Here is a 22688-nt window from a genome sequence, read left to right on the forward strand (position 1 = left end):
CATCAGAATGGAGAAAAAAATTTATCTCAGTGATTTGGACCGAGGCATGATTGTTGGTGCCAGACAGGCTGGTTTGAGTATTTCTGTTACTGCTGATCTCCTGGGATTTTCACACACAACAGTCTCTAGAATGTAGAGAACTCAGACTGGTTCGAACTGACAAAGTCTACAGTAACTCAGATAACCGCTCTGTACAATTGTGGTGAGAAGAATATCATCTCAGAATGCTATTCTGAAATGCGGGTTGGCACTGTTTTGGCGGCACGAGGGGGACCTACACAATATTAGGTGGTTTTAATGTTTTGGCTGATATACATGCATATATATATATGTGTGTGTGTTTCTTAGGGGCTACTAGTTACATATCAAAAAGGGAAATGGAAAATGGACACAGTAGTCACGCTCGGGTCTCAGGACGATAACTATAAACTATTTGGCACATTTCACATGATATAGAGTTCATGTTATAAAAGAAAGATAACCTACCATATATTTTAGCACAAGTATGAAAGGTAGGTTTTGCAGTGACTGAACAAATATTATAAGGGGAAACCAATATGCTCTGCCACTTCTGATTACATTTTTAGCACTGAAAGGCCATGAAACTCCTAGTGGAAGTAAACCTCCTTATATTTGCCTTATACAATGCACAATGGTTGGTGTTGTGTCCAGTCAGTTGGGTGAGATTTGTCCATGTTTTGTGTGCAGTAATGTCAAAGCTTTCATTCTCATAAAAAACAAAAAACAAAAAACAGTGTATTTCAAAGTTGTGTGACCAAGTGTTGTGTTGTGCAAATCTCATGAGTGAGATGTTGTGTCAAAGGTAGGAATTGGGGTCTCACGCCTCATTACAAACACATATATATTTCCCTCAGTTTGGTTATGGGCTCACTGATGTCCCAGCATTCAAACCAAATAATTTTTATTTTTTTTTTTAAGAGTACATTACAATGCATATTCTGTACTTGATAAGGGTAAAGGAAATGAGAAATTGTTAATGTATGGCTAAGGTAAACCTTCACAGAAACATTTCCAACAGTTTTGCAAGCTCCCAAAAACTTCCAATTTGTACTGTATTTCTTGGTCATCTTCTCTGTTCATCTTATTTGTTTGTCATCTCACCCTTTCACTATGCCCCAAAGTAAATTTTCAAGCATGGGCCGAGACTGCCAAAAACAGGAATATATGAGAAACATTCTGGATATTTTGTACAATTTACAGCCAAATGCATTTTAATTCATCAGAATAACTATATATATATATATATATATATATATATATATATATATATATATATATATATATATATATATATATATATATATATATTTTTTTTTTTTTTTTTTTGCAGAGTCGTTTAGTCATAACATATGTTACAGAGCATTGCTTCTACATGTTTGAGTGACTGCTGCTCTTTTTGTACTTTTTGTCCATTTGTACATTCTTTTTAAATGTTTATACTTGCTTTTCAGACTGCCTTTTTTGTACATTAAACTTTATAATCTGACAATGCAAGCTTTCCTCATGGTGTCTTCAAACCATACTGTTTTCAAGTCTGCAAATTGTGTGCTAGCTGTATGATAAAGAATTATAAGCCTATATTGATGGTTATCAAATATTGTGTGCGTGTGCAGTTTTATATCAAAATAAATTTGATATTTTATACACGCTGTTGTATGTTTTTATTTTATAAACTCAAAAGTCACTTTTCTACAGTTTTAGGGTGAGTGTTAACAGTATGCTGTACAGGTGATTTAATGAAGGTCACCGTATTTAGGACTGCCACGAGATGGCGCACTAAGTCCAGAACTGCATGCAGGTGAATCGATTTCCATTCTTAAAAAGTGTATACAAATTATTTATATGTGTTTGCTTGTGTCTTTTAATATAACCTACTAGGCCTACATTGCAAACACTTTCAAAGTCTCTCATTCTTGCTCATACACACACACATACATAGTGCACTCAGGAATAATACACCAATTTTAGTTATTTATCTTAATGCAGATAAATAGTTTAGTTATGTATTAGTTATGATTAGTTACTTATTTTAATGCAGAGTGTTAATGCAGAATAAATTTAATTACATTTGAAAGCATTTGAAGTAGCTCTGAAGCTCCACCTCACAATGTTTAGTTGGATTTAATTGGTCATGCTTAATGGCTTAAAAAAAAAAAAAAACTATCCCATATTAATTCTTCACCAAGGTTTATTATTATTATTATTATTATTATTTATTATTATTATTATTATTATTATTTTTATTTTTTATTTTTTTTTATGTATTATCTATCGCTGGTGTAGCGACAGATGTTGTCACGTGATGTCTGTTCCTTTTCTCAACTCCGGTTAGGTAAGACCAATCATAGTGTTCTGAGATTACTGGTTTGGCATTTATTTATTTCATTTTATTTTATCTTTATTTTTCCATAATTTTTGTAAAGATTTTTGGGACTGATATCCATTTGTATGTCATGTAACAATACTTGTAACGAATAGATTTAAACTATTACACATTTTATTGTACAAATATCTGCAGTAAGAAAAAAAACGTCCTGAGATTTGAATGCTGCCTAATGGAGGATTTGGCTTTCCCCATGCGCCCCCTAGAGGAAGGCGGCGTTGTGTCCCATTAGAAATGGCTGTTCTGTAGAATCTTTTGCCGCCCAGTGGGCTCAACCCACTGATGAGAGCTCGAGCGCAGCGACTGATTCTGACTGACTCTGAAACGATGGATTACAAAACTCTGAAATATTTAGTTTCCTGCCATATAATTGTTCTTTATTAAATATTGAACTCCTTTTAGCATCACTGATGAAACCATAACTATTTTTCCTCAACTAGTCATAGCCAAACTATTTATTTACATTGATGTCGATAAGCGCAGTGATATGCGCGTTTAACATTTACAGCGCAATATAAATTTGGAGTTGTTTTGTGACCTTTTTCTGTTGAAGAAAACTCCGTATAAAACAATGGACTTAATATACTGTAAAGTCTTACTTATAACGACTCTCCTGAGCGCTTGTCAGGTGAGGTATTTAAATAGTTTTATGGTCAGGACAGTGCATGTTTTTCATATGTTGTTATTATATTAAGCTGTTTGTGAAGTTGGATGTTTTTTTTCTTACAGGTTCGAAGTGAAACAGTAACGCCTTCCAAACAATCGGGTAAGACTTAAACATTTACAACTGAAAATTACTTCACAACTTAGACCAACAAGACGAACAACACTACTGCGCATTTTATAACTGAAGTTTACATTTTATTTGATTTCACTTTGATGTTATTGTAATGTTTTCGACTAATGTTATTCGTCTCATAATATGTGAAATTTAAAAGGGACATTTAATTCAGTTTAGCTTTATTGTTTCATTAATATTATTACCAGTAAAATAATCAACAAGCATTTTTTTTTATCTTTCTTGACTTGCACAAATAATCAATGTGCTTTAAATCACCTCACTTTTATAAATGTTCTTATATTGTTAGTCGTCAAATGAAGACGTCACTGTACTCTCGATACAATAAACGACAGACCGAATTTTATGTCAGTTTAACGATATTTCTCGTAAAGTTCTGTTCACGCATCAACAAATGGAGACCAACACCATTTTCTCCGCTTTAAAACGGCTTTAAGACCTTATCTAGTCATATGAAAATGATATCCTACATTAAATTGGGTGAGGAAAATAGTGCGCACCTTTGCGTCATCTTTTGGTTTAATGTATGGCCTATATCATGAATGGTATGAAATGATGAGAGCAGCAATATTAATACAATATAAATTCAAATAATGTAGGAAAAAGACGTAGCGTATCACTTTGTTTTGGGAGACTGGTGTTGAAAAGTCCATGGCTGAAAAAGCAGTTTTAGACTGACTTTTAAATCATTTGTTTCATGATATGAGCAGCCTATTTGGCTTACAACAACAAAAATTGATCGGAAGATGCAAAGTGTTGTTTATTCCAAACAGGTTGAGTGGGATGATTGTTACAAAGAGATATTTCTTAACTGTCCAGTTTAAGCACTATTAAAGGACTATTCTGGGTTCAATACAAGTTAAGCTTAATGGCATAATGTTGATTAAAAAAATAAATAAATAAATACATTTTCAACTTGTCCATCATTTTCTTTAAAAAAAAGAGCAAAAATCGAGATTAAAGTGAGGCACTTACAATGGAAGTGAATGGGACCAGTCCATAAACGTTAAAATACTCACTGTTTCAAAAATATAGCCACAATATGTATACAGTATGCGAGTTAACACGATTTTAGTGTGATAAAATCTATTACTAACCTTTTCTGTGTAAAGTTATAGCCAAATTTACAACTTGCCATGACAACGATGTAATGCCAACAAATCCTAAAACCCTAAAATGACTGTAAAAATTATTATTTAAACAACAATACAGCTCAAATAATACATGAGTTTTAATGGAAGAATTAATGCTAGTGCTTTTATAAAATTATAAGCTTCATATTTCTGCCTTGAAACCCTCCAAAAATTGGTCCCATTCACTTCCATTGTAAGTGTCTCACTGTAACTACAATTTTTGCTTTTTTTAAAAGAAAAGGAGGGACGTAGTTATCAATCAGTTTTGTGTGTGTGTGTGTGTGGTAATCAATGTTATACCACAGATGTAGCCTCTTCTATATGCTTGTTGTTATGCTCAAGGAGTTTTTCAAAACATAACCAAAATTAAAAATTTATCCAAATTGACCAGCTGAGAAAGGTTTGAACTGGACAGAACCAGTGACGACTGGCATCAAGTAAAACTGGTGTCAAGATAGTTTCAATGGATGCCACACAACTCTGCCAACTTAATTTAGCGAGATAAACAGAAAACAAACAAGTAAAAAAAAAATAAAACATTGAGAAAAATGAAAAAAAAAAAAGTAATGGATTGAGCTCTTCTACAAACACACACTGTAACCTTGTTACGTTTGCCTTTGTGTGCGTTGTGAATATACATTGATGTTTGTGTGTGTGTGTTCTAATCTAGGCCTGCAGGTGCTGGAGACAGCATCACATTACTGGCCTCTGGATTCAGTGGAAGGGATCAATGGTTTTTCTGACAAGTTTGGGAACAGAACAGGTCATGTTAATGGGACTAACATAAGTATGTGAACATGCTGCGTCATACCTGCTTTCTTTCTTTCTTTCTTTCTTTCTTTCTTTCTGTCACCACAGTTGTTTAACATTCTTTAATGGTCACGTCTTTCTTAGGCACAGAGATCTCTATTGCTTTGCAGCTGTCCTTAGTTCTTCCTCATTTGAGTCAAAATGTTGAGGAATTACTCACATGATTACCTCAGTTGTGATGAAAAATTACTGTGACATTTAAGGGTGTCAAATGTAAGCACAATTTAGCCCAGTGGCTTGGAGCTTTTTCTTGAATGTGTGTGTGTGTGTGTGTGAACACAAGTCACATAACTCTGCAGTGCGCATTTGATAAACTGATCTGTTAAACATACAAACCAGATACATAGATAATTAATTTTGTTTCTGCAAAAAACTAAAATGTGAAAAATTACATGTGCATGTTTATGAACTGGATCTTCTAATGGAGTTTATTGCTGGACTGGGCTGGTTTATTCCCAGTGTGAGTACAGTATGGCAATTGTTCTGTGTTGGCTAATTCAGAACAAATGGAAGGCTGAGAGAAATTCTCTGAGACTCTCAGACTTAGAACATCTGTAGTCAACCCAATGTTTCCCCATGTGTGGAGCAGAAAGATGACTTACTGCATTGTGTGTGTATAACTATTCCACCAGATAAAATAATACAGCTGAACGTTACACTCATTGCCTGTCACCAGTCATCTTGTCCACCATGCCTGACAATGTCCCTTTTTTATGTCTGATGTCTTTGTGCTCATATGTTCATGTGTCTGTACCTGAATCACCTGTTTTATGTTCTTTCTCTCTTGTTTTTCACTGTTGTTTCTACATTCTCTCCATCACAGCTCTCAGAATCCACAACCACACTGTTCTGACTACCCATAATTCTTCTTCTGTGTATACCAATGACTCTGCCTACACTAACATTTCTGCAACTGTAGGTGAGGCACTCCCGCATTAATTAATCACAGGCTAGTATTTCTGAATGTGTGTTCAAACTTAACACAGTGTACAACAAAGCTAGGGTGTCGTGAAATGGCATCAGTTATTCTCATTTATGTGATTGTTTATGTAGTCTCTGTATATCAGAAGGACGTCATTAGAGTAAGAAACCTCAACATTGAATCCTATTATCTGTTACAGTTTACATTAGGCTCAAACAAGCATGCATTGTTTTGTTCTGTTGAGTCGGACATTCTTCACTGAAATCAAATGGCTCAATCACAATCTTTCGTAAGTTTTACAAACACAGATTTTAATGGATCCAATGTCTTTGTGGAACTTTGAAAGACTGCCGAAATCTGCCATTGTTATGTGATTTTTGATGGTCTCTATGAGCCAGTACATTTGCAACAAATGACGCAGCCAAACAAGCATTACCCCTCCATGAGATTTCAAGATTAATTTCGTGCAACCCAAATTGTCTTTTGACGCCCCTAGCACAATTAGCCAATAGTCAATCTTAATGACTTTTACAACAAAACACTAAAGTTTTTGTGCTGTATGTAAGATACAACCTAGTCTCGTAGAATCACGTTATTTTTGCAAAATGATTTTAACGTGGCTCATACATATCATAAAAACTAGAAGTGCTGCACTTACCATGACTTTTACTCACTTTCACACTAGTAAAATTGAGTCACGTGTAAAACAACAGATTCTCAGTTCATTGATACGTATTCTGTCCCTCACACAGTGCTATATTGTAACATCTAAACACTTTTACTATAGCACATGACTTGTGAGGCGATCCATTTTAACGTATGCACTATATAACCAACTACATTTTCAAGCTTGTTTGAACGTGATCAACTAGCATGGTAGTTCAACTGAGGACTGGGTACAAATCCTGAAGATAATATGAGTCAACAAGTTGAAAAGTGTTTAAAAAAAAAGTGGCTTTACAGAAAAGTGTCATGCCGAAAGTGTCAAAGAAGCAGTGGTTTCTTGAGCACTCTCATTTGCACAGCTTATTTGTTTGCTTCATCTTACATTTGCTTCTATGACACTATCGGTTAGGTTTAGGGTTAAGGTTTAGGGTAGGGATGTTGGTTTTGTTGATTTAAAACTCGATAGTGCATTAACCTTAAAAACCTCATCTCTTTTTCATCTCACATTTGCTTTTTTGACACCATCGTTTAGGTTTAAGTTTTAAAGGATTAGTTCACCCAAAAAATGACAATTTCAGTCATTGTTTACTCACCCCTGTGTTGTTATAACCCTTTCTTTCTGTCTCTTAACACAAAGGGAGAAACTGTGAAAAAAACTTTGTGCTCAGTGATGTCATACAATGGCAGTGAATGGTGACCACCTCTTCAAACTTTAAAATAATTCAGAAGTCTAATAAATTATTGTATGTGACTCATGTCTTGTTCTGAAGGAACACGATAAGGTTTGGTGAGAAACAAACTCAAATTTAATGTATTATTAAGTGAAACTCTTGACCAACCGTTGATCTCCTGTGCTCGAGTCTACACGAACTTTAGAGCTCTTTGCACAAGAGCAAAAGTAGTTACGCTGCCGCTCGCAAGGTGAGGCATTCAAGCGAAAACTCATTTTGTTTTGCTTCAACAGGACAACCAGCGATATTAAGAACAGAAAACATAACATGGCTGCACACAAACCAGAGAGCAGAATTTACAAAACATGTCCGAAGAGTTTGTAGTCGAAAATATGAATATCTATGCCCAGCCTTATTTGTTTGAACCGGAGTCCAATCAAACAGAGAGATGGGGCTGAAGGCAGCTACACATACACACCCAGATGCAGTCAGACAGGAGACTGCAGTTCTTTGGAGGTTTGGAGGTTTTGCATACCAGTGAACCAGAGAAAAAGGTGGAGGGAGCGGGAATGTCTGTCACCTCTATTCTGTGTGTGTGTGTGACCTCCGCCTGAAGACATCTCCGCAAAAACAGTCGGTAGGTGTAACATTCTCGGCCAAAATCAAGTAATTTTAAACAGCAAGTGAGATGCTGGCTTCAATGTAATGTTATCAGATTGATTTTGGACTGGTGCTATTTCACAACGGACAGGGTTACCCGGAGCGACACCAAATATAGAAACCTAGCTACCTTCAGCCCCACCTCTCTGTTTGACTCCAGTTCAAGCAAATAAGGCTTGTCATTGAAATGCATCTATTTTTTGACTTCAAATCTTTAGACATGTTTTGTTAGTTCTGTTCTCTGGTTTGTGTGCAGCTACGTTGTGTTTTCTGTTGTTAATATCGCTGGTGGTCCTGTTGAATCAAAACAAAAGATTTTTCGCTTAAATGCCCTGCCTCACGAGTTTCACATAATAATACGTTAGATTTCGGTTTGTTTCTCACAAAACCTTATCATATTCCTTCAGAACAAGATATGAGTCACATACAATAATTTATTAGACTTCTGAATTATACTTTTGTGTCCTTTTGAAGCTTGAAGAGATGGTCACCATAAACTGCCATTTTATGGCATCACTGAGCACAAATGTTTTTCACAATTTCTCCCTTTGTGTTAAGAAACAGAAAGAAAGGGTTATAATAACACAGGGGTGAGTAAACAATGATTGAATTTTCATTTTTGGGTGAACTATCCCTTTAAGGTATGGATTTTGGTTTTGTTGATTTAAAATCGATAGTGATTAACTTTAAAAACCTTAAAAAACCTCATCTCTTTTTCATCTCACATTTGCTTTTTTGACACCATTGTTTAGGTTTAAGGTTTAGGGTGGGGATGTTGGTGTTTTTGATTTAAAACTTGATAGAGCATTAACCTTAAAAACCTCATCTGTTTGGTTGAACATTTAACTAACTTTTAGCACCACTCAGTGGACATTTCACCTAAGAACTGCTGTGTTTCGAGCAAAGAAACACAATGTCCTTTTGCAAATCTGTTGCCAGAGTTGCATAAAATTCATAAGATCAGGCTGGTAAAAAATGTACAGTAAATCTATAATGGAGCGATAAACAATGACAATTGCATTATTTTCTCAATGTATCACTGGATATAGATCCTTATAGATAGTTGCCTACTGGTTACCTTTGGTTACCTACTCTGGCCTCTTACCTACTTCTGTTTCCGAGCACCTATTTGGTGTCTGTAACTTGTAATCTAACTTTTGTGGTTACTGAAAGCACCATTGATATGTTCCTTATGTAATATGTAGAGTTAAGGCTGTTTAGAATATGTACTTTTTAAGCCCCCCAAACTGTTGTTATGACTTCATTTGGTGGGGTGAGGTGAGTGGGGATGTCAATCCGTAATAAATTCAAAGCCTGGAATAGAATATGTCCTATGTTTAGTTTTTGACTGTAGGATGGCACTTTTGTCATAGCTCAGTTGCCTTTATCAAAACCCTAAAAATCTAAAAAGCCACTTTTAAGGTGCTCTATACAACTACTGCATGCTTCCTCACTAATACATGCCGATACCCTGGATCTCACTGCATTGATGGATGTTCAATCCTCTTTACCTCTTTATCTTGTTTACTCGCTCCATACTTCATTCTGTCTCCCCTCTTTCTTCTGCCATTCATGGTGTCTTCACTGTGCTCTCTTTTCCATGATAATTTCTTCTCTCAACACATCCATTCATGAGGTTGGATGGTGCTACGGCTTCCACTGTGATGTTTTTAAGTCTAATAAAGGAGGATTTACTGACCAAAGTCACTGCCCTAGCTGAGGAACAACCTACCATTGACAAAGATCTAACCACGTTGACTCATCAGTAGGGATGTGCTGAACGACTAATTTCACTGATGTTTAAAATGGAAATTTTGAAGTCGACTAGTCTATTAAGAAACCAACCTTCAGAAAACAGTAGAAAATTTTTTTGTTTGTGCAACCCATTTAAAATACTTAATCTATTCCAAATCTGAAGCTACATTCCACTGAAAAGGGGCATTTATCTGCGACGTGCTCGCATTGCATTATGATCATTGTACATTAAATATAGAACATGACACGCATTGACTGAATAAACATTAGCGAATATTTAACAGGCATATTTATTGAAAACAACTGAATGAATAGTGCAGGACCAATAGAGCAACCCAGCCTGTTCTAAACAGAATTCACCACGTAAACATTCCTTAACATATTAAGTAAGTCAGGACATTGTTGAAAATAATTAACAGGTAGACTAAGCCAAATTTACGAATGTGCTGAAAAGTTGCGCATATTTCACGACATATTGGCTATTGATCTAATATGACAGATGTTCGGTAAATAACATTAACTAATAACAGTTACGATGTAAAAAAAAGTAACCATAGGATAGAAAAAATAGGCCTGTGTTGTAGCCTACAATAAACCTAATGTATTCTAGACATGAAGTGCACACAGAATAAAAGATAGTTTAACCCATTAAGCAGTCGGCACCTTGTTTAAAATAAACAGTCATCTTCTTGGCTACTTACTCAAAAGCATACATTTTTTGATGAGCAAAATTAACATGTCGACATGGTCTGGTGAAATACGGGACTTGACTTACCTGAGGCGGCTATCCTGCACTTGAAAAAGCCTGCACAGCGGAAAAATAACGTACAAGCATGCACAGATTTAAAGAAGACTCAAATGTAAAAACATCCTTAGGGACTTTCAAATGTTTGGAAATCTGATTCCCGCACCACCACCAAAGTGATTTCATAACTACTTTGCTGAGTTTGCTTGTCTAGCGAGAGGACATTTTCCTGCGTGCCGCGAGTGAGAGAGGGAAGAAGCACGCGCAGCCTGAGGTGAAATTAAACTCTGTATCTGCTCCAGATATCCTCTTTTTTAAATAATATTTGTATTGTTAATTCTATTTATAATATGTAACATTAATTTGAAAGTAATTTCAGCACAGCCTCTGTAAAAATATAAAGCCAAACTTAAATGTGTAAAAATGTTGATCTGTTTATTGGGGGGAAATATTAAAATTCCAGTGTTGTCTAGCAGCATCAGAACTGTTTAGTCGACTAGTCTCACACATCCCTACTCATCAGCAGTTACATTTTTCAAATAGGGGCTTCTTAATTCCCTAATTCCTCATAATTTTGGAGATCTGCTCATGTTGTATAAAGTGAAACAGAGAAAAATACACACATTTTTACCATATGGGTGAAAGTTTAGGATTTCCCCCTAACAACTCTCTGGTCAATATTACATGAACAAATTACATTTTTTTTTATCTTTCAGTTAGGTAATCAATGATTATTTGCCCATACCTAGAAGGTTTTTAGGTCCATGTTTTTTGTTTTTTTAGGAGAAATGTAAATGACAATTTCAAGAATGACAGAATTAGGGAATTTGCATTGAGGGGATTATGAACTGTTGTGCTTTTTTCATCCTGATCTTAGAGATGATCACCAAGATTTATCTCAAGGGTTTTAATCGTATGGGTCACTCTCTCTTCATGTAGACATAATAGAAGGAATGGTGAATAAGGGCATCTATCTGAACGGTGATAATGGGGCAACCTTCCTCCACTTTGGCAACTATAAGGACTCCTGCATAAGTGATCCTACTCTGTGTGGACCTGAGGGTGAGTTTTTGTTATCTTAATACACTCTTTCCTGTTGTTATATATGTGCATAAACATCTTTATATGGTCATACATGTATAAAAGTTGAATAATGTGTTGCTTTAGTTTGCATGACGTTGTAAAGGCTAATGGATAAAAAAAATGAGGTTTATGGCAATGCAAGATTTGTTGCCTCTAAAAAGCAAATATATCAGCTTTCATCAAGTTTTTGTGTATGAAAGCTGATATCATCTGTTATTCATCTGTATCAGTGCACATTCCTTTCCTCATAAAAAAGAATATGTTTTATTCATAAAACATATTCCAGAGGTTGACCAAATCAAGGCTTGCAATATTGTTTGTGATGAAGTGGCCTGGATCTAATAAAGATCCTTGATGTCTAAAGTTAGATATCAGTGTGTATCGAAAAAAGTATTTGGTGTTTGGTTATAGCCTGAGGATTACGAAAATCAGGCTTGAATGCCTATTATGTTGTTGATGTATCACTTATTTAGTCATGGACTAGATTTTGGTTTTCATACTTTGGTACTGTATTTTAAATGGTTTTATCACACACATACACACACAAACGCAAACTTTTTTTTTTTAAATTGTAACTTTTTTACCTTTGTGTGTAAGCTTTTTAACCCTTGTGTTGTGTTCGTTTATGCTAACACCTTTTGTGTTCCTGGTCAAAAATGACCGGCCTACTAAGATTGTTAATAAATCTCTCATACTGCATATACCAGTGGCGTGCATTTTAAGTATAGGCCTTCTGTGCAATTCATACCATTAAATAAACACAGTTTCACAATAAATAAGACACCCTGTGGACATCATACATTACGTTGCATATAACACCAACTGACATAAAAAAATAAATTAAAAAAAACGTCATGCATGAAAGCCAAAACTTGAAACGACCCTAAATGCTCAAGCAAGCATAATTTTAACTGCAACATGATTTTTTGTGAAATAAACGTCTCCTGAACTGACATTCAAAAATCATAATTTTTTATATGAATCTATCAAAGAGGTCTATAATACCTGGAAAAAGCTGTCTAATAATATTTGAGATTTAAATTTTGCTTGCAATAAATTTTGTTTCGTCAGGGTACACGATTACTTTTCAAAACTTGAAACGACACTGAATGCTCAAGCCAGCCTAATTTACACTTAGTAAATTTAACTCCTGATGTTGCTATAACAATGCAAAATGCACTTACCAATTTACTTGAAGTGAAAATCAGCCCTCCTTTCCTGTTTAATAAATTAAGCAATCACACGTTCATGCAGAACATCTTGGGTTTTTAAATCCATAAGGATCTTTCTCAATGGCAACAACAGCAGTAATGACAGGCAACTCGTCAGACAGCTTGATCTTGTGCTCTTCGCTTTCGAATTATGTACACCACTTATAGCGTGATTTCGTCACTCAAGGCCAGCTAGAAGGCCTCGTCCAAGACATATCCTAAAGACCACACCCACCAAGAACAAATAAAATCATTCTGATTGGCTGATGAATCTGACAATCTCACATTAGATGCCTATTCAGTTGCACTGTTGAGGGATTCTGTAGAAATTCTGAAGGCCTAATGGGGTGGAGCTCAGACTAAGGCGCTGCTTCGGAAAGCAATTTGTGAAACGTCCTTGTTACTTGCGTAACCTCCATTCCCTGATGGAGGGAACGAGACGTTGTGTCGATGTAGTGACACTAGGGGTCACTCTTGGGAGACCGAGACACCTCTGCTCTTTGATAAAATGCCAATGAAAATTGCCGAGTGGTATTTGCACTCCCCCGGATATACGGGTATAAAAGGAGCTGGTATGCAACCACTCATTCAGGTTTTATGCTGAGGAGCCGAGACAAGGTCCCGGCCATTTCAGCGGGTAGTTCAGCGTTGTGGCAGGAGGGACACAACGTCTCGTTCCCTCCATCAGGGAACGGAGGTTACGCAAGTAACCAGGACGTTCCCTATCTGTCACTCACTCGACGTTGTGTCGATGTAGTGACACTAGGGGTCCCTGTACAAAACACCGCAACTGGCTGAACTGTGTTACGTGAACTGGCGGTATGTGACGGGCAGACCACTGTGTGCCTCGTAGCCAGTGCACCAGGCTGACACGTAACCTCCCCCAACACTGTTATGAGTGTCGAACGGCCCTTTGGGACAAGTCGACTACCCAAAAGATAGAGACGGGCTACTCCCCAAAAAAAAGGGGTATTAACCAACTGGACTGACCAAGTCTAGTCGGGGGGTGTCCCTCCCAAGGGGTGGACACCGCGGAGACCACACCCCACCAAGGGGGGGGTATTTAAGTGGAAATACGTCACATGGCCTTGCCAAGCAATGTCGGAAGTATGCCATGTGGAGAAGTCCCATGGTAGGTCCTACCCTATGGGGGAGGAGTTACTACAAGCATGGAGACTGGGGCAGAGGGGCCTCTGCCCAAGGAAGACGCAGTTTGCCAACAGGGAAACGAATTGGCGGAAGATATACGTCGCATGGGGTTACCTACAGGGAACCGCCACATGCGGAGCACCTAACCCAGTACAGGGCTTTAGTTAGCATGTGTACTGGGCCGGCAGTGAGTCTCTCCGAAAACTCGTCTGCCACAGGGCTCGGAGGAAATTAACCAGGGAACACAGTTTGTGAACACTACTGGGAGTTAACGGTGCAGGTCTTCAACTCAGGGGAGGTGAAAGGCGCTATGCGCAAGTGATACACCCGGCTGGCTGTCCCGGACTTACCTGCTTGTGCGTGTCACAACACGGGACGAAACCGGTTCCACCCGGAGGCTGTAGAACCTCGCAAAGGTGTTGGGTGTTGCCCAGCCCGCTGCTCTGCAAATGTCTGTTAGAGAGGCGCCCCTGGTCAAGGCCCAGGAGGCCGCTACACCCCTGGTAGAATGGGCTCATAGCCCTACCGGGGGCAGCACGTCCTGGGCATGATATGCCATAGTTATGGCGTCAATGAGCCAGTGGGCGATCCTCTGCTTGGAGACAGCGCTTCCTTTCCGCTGTGCACCAAAGCAGACAAAGAGCTGCTCAGAGACTCTAAAGCTCTGTGTGCAATCCAAATAGATGCGTAAGGTGCGCACCGGACACAACAACGTCAGGGCTGGGTCTGCCTCCTCCTGGGGCAGTGCTTGCAGGTTCACCACCTGGTCCTTAAAAGGGGTCGTGGGAACCTTGGGCACATAGCCCGGTCGGGGTCTCAGAATCACTTGAGAGTAGCCCGGACCGAACTCCAGGCACGTTTCGCTGACAGAGAACGCTTGCAGGTCTCCTACCCTCTTGATGGAAGTGAGCGCAGTCAGGAGGGCAGTCTTCAAGGAGAGTGCCTTAAGCTCAGCTGACTGCAAAGGCTCAAAGGGGGCTCTCTGTAGACCCTGAAGAACTACAGAGAGGTCCCATGAGGGAACGAGGCATGGTCTGAAGGGATTCAGCCTCCTGGCGCCTCTCAGGAACCTGATGATCAGGGAAAGAAGGTCCTTCCTCAGGGGAATTCTCCGGGGGGGGCTGTCACGAGGAGCGTGAGGTCCGAGAACAATGTCTGGGTGGGCCAGTGGGGTGCTACCAGCACAATCTGCTCCTCATTCTCCCTGACCTTGCACAGGGTCTGTGCAAGTAGGCTCACTAGGGGAAACGCATATTTGTGCAGTCCAGGGGGCCAGCTGTGTGCCAGCGCATCTATACTGAGAGGTGCTTCGGTCAGGGCGTACCAGAGTGGGAAGTGGAGGATTCTTGGGAGGCGAACAGGTCTACCTGTGCCTGCCCGAATTGACTCCAGATCAGCTGGACCACCTGAGGGTGGAGTCTCCACTCTCCCCTGAGTGTAACCTGCCATGACAGCGCGTCCGCTGCAGTGTTGAGGTCGCCCGGGACATGAGTGGCTCGCAGCGACTTGAGGTGCTGCTGACTCCAGAGGAGGAGACAGCGGGCGAGTTGTGACATACAACGGGAGCGCAGACCGCCTTGACGGTTGACATATGCTACCGTTGCCGTGTTTTCTGTCCGAACTAACACGTGCTTGCCCTGAATCAATGGCCGGAACCTCCGCAGGGTGAGCAGAACTGCCAGCAACTCGAGGCAGTTGATGTGCCAACGCAGCCGCGGGCCTGTCCATAAGCCGGCGACTGCGTGCCCGTTGCATACAGTGCCCCAGCTCATATTGGAGGCATCTGTCATAACCACGATGCGCCTGGAGACCTGCTCTAGGGGACGCCTGCCCGTAGAAACGTGAGGTCGGTCCAAGGGCTGAAGAGGCAGTGACAGATCGGCGTGAAGAACACGCGATGTGTCCCGCGGTGCCATGCCCATCTCGGGACTCAAGTCTGAAGCCAGTGCTGGAGCGGTCTCATATGCATCAACCCAAGCAGAGTGGCCACCGCTGAGGATGCCATATGCCCCAGGAGCCTCTGAAAGAGTTTCAGTGCCTTCAAACAGGTCAGCACGGACTGTGCACACTCGTTCGTGAGGCGCGCTGTCAACGAGACTGAGTCCAACTCCAAACCGAGAAAAGAGATGCTCTGAACTGGGAGGAGCTTGCTCTTTTCCCAGTTGACCCAAAGCCCTAGTTGGCTGAGGTGCGAGAGCACCAGGTCCCTGTGTGAACACAACATATCCCGAGAGTGAGCTAGGATTAGCCAATCGTCAAGATAGTTGAGAATGCGGATGCCCACCTCCCTTAACGGGGCAAGAGCTGCCTCTGTGACCTTCGTGAAGACGCAAGGGGACAAGGACAGACTGAAAGGGAGGACCTTGTACTGATATGCCCGACCCTCGAATGCAAACCGCAGGAAGGGTCTGTGTTGAGGTAGAAAGCGAGACGTGGAAGTACGCGTCCTTCAGGTCTACCGCCGCAAACCAATCTTGATGCCGGACGCTCGCCAGAATGCGTTTTTGCGTCAGCATCTTGAACGGGAGTCTGTGAAAGCCTGGTTCAGTACTCGCAGGTCCAAGATTGGCCGCAAGCCACCGGCTTTTTTCAGTACAATGAAGTAGGGGCTGTAAAACCCCTTCTTCATCTCGGCTGGAGGGACAGGTTCTATTGCATCCTTCCGTAGGAGGGAAGCGATCTCTGCGCGCAAGGTAGTAGCATTTTCGTCCTTCACCGAGGTGAAGTGGATGCCACTGAACCTGGGCGGATGCCTGGCGAACTGAATCGCGTAGCCGAGTCGGATGGTCCGGATCAGCCATCGCGACGGATTGGAAAGCGCAAGCCACGCATCCAAGCTCCGAGCGAGGGGGACCAAAGGGACAATCTCGTCGGACGTACCGGCAGGTGGGGCCTTGCGGCAGGGCGGAGCCCGAGGTGCCATACCATGTTGTGGCCGTGCTGTGTCCTGGGACGTCGAAGCACTTACCTGGCTCCTTGTGACCACCCCCGGAACAGCCTGGGACGTGGGAAGGAAGAGGCCTGTCCTTGCGACCTGTGGAGACTGTCACATCGGTAGCGAATTTGTGCCACAGCTGGGCGCGCAGGGGCGGGGAGACCGCCGCTGGAGCGCCAACCCTGCAAGGATGAAAAGGTGGACGGTGGTCATGATGACGGCTGTGCACACCGGTTATGTGACCCAGGGAACGAGGAAACCGCTCTTTTGCTGAACTGTTGGGTACCGCAGCCACTTGGGCATATGGCGAAATTAAATGAAAAAGCAACAAAAGATTCTCCTCCTGGCCCTCCACCGGGGGATGGAGTGGTCTGCTTACCAGTTCCAAGGTGGGTTTTGACGTCCCTGGGTCGCCAGTCTCAGGGGCGCTTCGAAGCCTTCCATGGGTTCTTGGCGGCCGGCCATGAGGCGGGTGGCGTCTGCTTCCTGCGGTGGGCTCCACGCCGGGGCCGGGCCACAGGGACGGGCTGCGGTGGAGCCAGTGCAGTCACCGCAGGGGGACGCACTTGGCGACAAGCAGGCGGGGTGCGGGATCTTGAGCCGCGCCGGGGCAGGATGTGCCGGATAGCCTCCGTCTGCTGCTTCACCGTCGAGAATTGCTGGGCAAAGTCCTCGACATTGTCGCCGAATAGGCCAACCTGGGAGATAGGGGCAGCAAGGAACCGTGTCTTGTCGGGCTCACCCATCTCAACCAGGTTGAGCCAAAGGTGGTGCTCCTGGACCACTAAGGTGGACATCGCCCGCCTGAGAGACCGCGCCATGACCTTCGTTGCCCGGAGAGCGAGGTCGATCACCGAGCGCAGTTCCTGCATCAAATCTGGGGCGGAACTACCCTCGTGCAGTTCTTTTAGCGCCTTGGCTTGGTGGACCTGCAGGAGAGCCATGGCGTGCAGGGTGGAGGCGGCTTGTCCAGCGGCACTGTAGGCTTTGGCCGTCAGGGATGACGTGAACCTACAGGCCTTGGACGGGAGCTTTGGGCGTCCGCGCCAGGTGGCGGCGCTCTGCGGGCATAGGTGCACCGCGAGCGCCTTATCCACCGGGGAAATTGCTGAATAGCCCCTGGCCGCCCCACCATCGAGGGTAGTGAGGGCGGGGGAGCTGAAAGATTGGGACTGGGCAGTAAAAGGTGCCTCCCACGATTTTGTCAGCTCCTCGTGCACTTCCGGGAAGAAACGGACTGGAGCAGGGCTTGGCTGTTTTGAGCGGCACCGCGAGCCCAGGAACCAATCATCGAGCTGCGAGGGTTCAGGGGAGAGTGGAGGGTTCCACTCTAGCCCGATGCTCGCGGCCGCCCGGCAAAGCATGTCCGTCATTTCCGCATCAGCCTGTGACTGGGTAACCGTCCCCGAAGGGGGGAGCCCAGCTGAGGCTTCTGCGTCCAACTGGACGAGCCCGCTCTCTGATGCTGCGCTCGAGAGCTCATCAGCTTTGCGGGCTCTGAACAAGAGGTCGAACTAGCCGTGAAACGAGCCGACGGACTCATCCAGAAGCTTTTTATGAAAGCAAGCTGTGACTGCAACGTTGCCATGGTCATGTTCTTGCAGTGAGTACATGATCCAACCACGAATGCTGTCTCCGCGTGGGTCACGCCCAGACATGAAAGACAGCGATTGTGACCGTCCGAAGTTGAGAGGTAACGACCGCAACCAGGAATAACACACAAATGGAAAGGCATCTTTAAAAAGATGCGTCTTTAAAAAGACATTCCGTGTGTGCCGCTCTTTTAGAGAAATATACTCTTTTAGAAAAATATACTCTCTTATTTCTGCCGAAGCACCCAGGGGCGTTCTCTGCAGTGCACCAGTGCAGAGGAGGGAGAAGCCGCTGAAATGCACCGTCAGATCCAGCAGAGGTGAATGAACAATCAGCTCAGTAAACATCGACCGTTCGGCTCCGAAGAGAAAATCTGAATGAGTGGTTGCATACCAGCTCCTTTTATACCCGTATGTCCGGGGGAGTGGTATGCAAATACCACTCACCAATTTTCATTGGCCATTTATCAAAGACCAGAAGTGTCTCGGGCTCCCAAGATCGCTCTTGGGAGCCCGAGACACCTCTGGTCTTTGATTGTAAGCGTCAAGGAATAAATTCTGATTGAATTAACTTTTTGTTTTTCCTTATTTGTTTGTAGATGAATTCAGAGTGGAAAGCGATTGAAAATGCATAGGCAAAGAGGTGAATGAGAATGAAAGAATGAAAAACAAATTTTTATTAGGCATGTTAGGCCAGCAGAGAAGGCTTTACTGGCCCTGAGAATTCGCTACTGGCATATACTGTATTATCCCAAGATATTGCATTAGATCTTTTTGTCAACTTCTTTTTTAGTAATTATGAAAAGTTTTGTCCTTTTTTGAACATATTTTTTGTTTAATTAAATAAAAATATTGATCGAAGGATTCATTGAACTGAGCTTTGAACTGAGCACTAACTGAGCTAGTGGGAGGAACTCCCTGCAGAAAAATAATAGTAATAATATAATAAATTAATAACTACTTGCTTGATCTAAACAAAATTGTAGTCATTATAAAGCTTATAATCTGGACTTTACAATGCATATAGCTGATCCTACCAATTCTTAAATAATGCTTTTTAATTTGCTGGCACATTAGAACTGTTTTGTTCTCATGATTTGCTAATTTGTTATCTCAATAATTATATTCAGAGATGGTAAAAACTAGGAGTGTAACGGTTCTCTGTAAGAAAACAAACTGTACGGTTCGCCACCCACGGTTCGGTAAGCATTTGCACCGTGGTTCATCTCAAGTTTAATGATGCATCTGGATCAGTTTGGCAATGAATATAAAGCGCCAAATAGACATGCACAGTTATAACCTCCGCTAATGCATCTGTATCGCTCTGTAGACACGCTCGTGTTCACGTGGGTCAACTTTCTACAGGGAGAAGCTGTCCTATTAACTGTTAGTATGTTAAATCAGTTGATGATATCACAGTTCTGGACGCGTTAGTGTGAAGTTGAAAATGGCAAGCTGAGATAAGCCGCAAGATAGAGAAGCCCCTGTGTCATTAAAGTCATTCACAACAGCGATGGTCATAAAACCTTTACAAAACAGGCACTGTTTGCAGACATTGCTCGACGTGAGTGCCGTGTACTGGTAATACATCGATGTTTGATTATTTATTTACGCTGACATCACCTGATGATAGATAGAGCAGCGCACACAGAGCCATAGGTGAGCCCGAAACTGCACACAGACACACTCCCTTCCATCTTTAAAGAGGCTCTATTATGCTTTTTGGGATTTTACCTTTCCTTTTGTGTGTAACATAGCTGTTTGTGCATGTAAAAGGTCTGCAAAATTACAAAGCACAAAGTCCATGCAAAAAGGAGATATACTCTCCCACAGACAACACTGCTCAAGAACTACACGAAACGGCTGGTTTGTAGTCCAGCCATTTCTTCCGTAAAGTATCTACGTCACTATGTAACACATTTGCATAAAGCCCGCCTAATGGCTACTTTGGCCCGCCCTCAAACAAAGGTAGTTATAGCCGAGGCCTGGATGAGCTGGGTTAGTGTTGTTGCCTTGTCGAGAAGACGCTGTTTTCTTCACTGCAAAAGCAAAACCTCTTTGTTTGGACTTCCAAGGCAGACGAATTGAAGAATCAGTGGTTAAAATTTATTTTTACCAATATTCCTCAGCAGTACAACCACAACCAATGCCGGATTTTCAAGACGTTACTCCTGAAAGATGGTGCAGTTCCCACTTTGTTGGGACAATCTGGCACTTCAGGATCACAACTTGTAAGTATGCTTGATTATTTGTAGATTTATCTGCTACCCAGAGTTCAAATGCGGAGTTTTGTGTTGTAGCTACGGTGTACATCCAGTGCACAGTTGTAGACCTCTACTAACCTGCTAGCTAATGTTATTGTGTTGAAATAGTTTTGCTAATCAGCTGTGGGCCCACTTTTACCAACAATTGTGTAGAATTATGCAGATTGTTTGTCATTCTTACTATTATGAATAGTGATCAAGTGTAGAGATGGATTTATTTTTACAAACGGTAATTTTATGTCTGCAATCCACGGTAGTGCTCGGCTAACTTGCTATGTAATGTTATTGTTTTGGTAAGGGTTTACTATTCAGCTATGGGCTGGCTTTTACCTAAAACTGTGTACCAAAATGGTTGAACTCAAGAGTCTTATATAATTATATAATTATAAGCTATAATGTTATGGCCGCTATCCACGGTAGTCCACGGCTAACTTGCTCACTAACTCTCTAATACCCCCCAGTAATGTCCATCCAGGAGTAAGCCTCTGTTCTCTGTTCATAGCTCTGCTGAAAAAATTTCGGTTACACCCATTCCAGCAAAAGATGACTAACTTAGATGCACTAGGTGTCTTTTACTTGAAGCTTTGTTAGGTTCACAATAATCAACAGTGTACTTGTAAGAAAGCTACAAAATTAAAACTTACCACTGTGAAATGTCCTGCTCAAGTAGTGCTTGCGAAGGTGGTTCGGGTCGATCAGCTTGTTCTTCCAAACGTTCTTTATCGGATTCGGGCTAGAGCTGGTACGGCAAAAACCAATGCCACTGTTACCATAATTACAGTAGTGTTTACAGAGCTGCTCAGGAAGCCTTGGGAGCTGAAACTTGGTTATGGTAAGGGGCATTACATTTCCGACACACGCTCTATGCGGTTAGCCAGTCACAACAGACTAGGCCAGCTGACCAATCAGAGCAGACTGGGCTTTTCGGAAAGGGGGGCTTTAAAGAGACAGGAGCTAAATCAGAGCGTTTCAGCCAGAGTATGAAGAGAGGGGAGCAGCAATGTACAGTATGAGAAAAAATTATGTGTTTTTTGAACAATAAAGCATGTAAACCTATTCTAGTAGACCCCCTGGTCTCTTTAAGGAACTCAGTGCTAGTTCGGACAGACATATCAACAATAACTAAAGAATTTAGAGTGTTCATTGCCAAAGTTATGTTGCCCTACTACTCCAAAGATGAAGATGCGGGATTTCTGCGTATGATTAAAACACTCTTGTTGCGTTACGACATCCCTTCTAGCATCCATTTTAACAGCAAGGTTTTTCCTTCTATAGTGATGTACAGCTTCCGAATGTTGAATATGTGTTGAGTATGAAATGCACTTTATGTTGATGCATGTAGTATAAATGTAGGTATTTAATTAAATGTTGAGGTAGTAATTAGAGAAAAACATTTTTTTTTAGTTAAGGACACTAATGAAATTTAACCATGGTTTTATTCAGTAATACTGTAGTAGCCATGTAGTAACCATGGTTTTACTATAGTAATATTGTAGTAGCCATGACAGAAGTAACAATGACTGCTGTCACCATTGATTTCTTAGCAGAAATCATAGTTTTGATACAATTAACCATTGTTTTACAACAGTAATACTGTAGTTTCCATACAGTAACCATGATTTTACTATAGTATTGTAACCATGACAGTAACAATGTTAATTTTGTGGTTACTATGATTTTACTACAAATACCACGGTTAAACTATGGTTACTGTAGTAAAACCATCGTGATTTGTAGTAAGGGCAAATCTCTTGAAGTGTTTGTTACCAAATAGAATATTTTTACTTTGAATTTGGCATTAATATTTTTTTTTTCTGAACATAACAAATACCGAACTGAACCGAAACCATGACCCTAAAACAGTGATACAAACCAAACCGTGAGAAATT

At 41.4% G+C, this 22688-nt stretch overlaps 1 protein-coding gene across 1 annotated transcript in view; it reads left to right on the plus strand.

Annotated features, from left to right (window-relative positions):
* Window positions 1–2796: 2796 nt before the first annotated feature.
* LOC127414763 (adhesion G-protein coupled receptor D1-like) overlaps window positions 2797–22688 on the plus strand; it is an 89247-nt gene continuing 69355 nt past the window's right edge. The window contains exons 1-4 of the mRNA XM_051653027.1: window positions 2797–3032; window positions 3134–3170; window positions 5007–5123; window positions 11505–11627. Of these exons, the coding sequence (XP_051508987.1) occupies window positions 2976–3032; window positions 3134–3170; window positions 5007–5123; window positions 11505–11627 (334 nt within the window). The 5' untranslated portion in view covers window positions 2797–2975. The remainder of the gene's footprint in view (window positions 3033–3133; window positions 3171–5006; window positions 5124–11504; window positions 11628–22688) is intronic.

Source organism: Myxocyprinus asiaticus, chromosome 24 (assembly GCF_019703515.2).
Source record: "Myxocyprinus asiaticus isolate MX2 ecotype Aquarium Trade chromosome 24, UBuf_Myxa_2, whole genome shotgun sequence".
NCBI lineage: Eukaryota > Metazoa > Chordata > Actinopteri > Cypriniformes > Catostomidae > Myxocyprinus > Myxocyprinus asiaticus.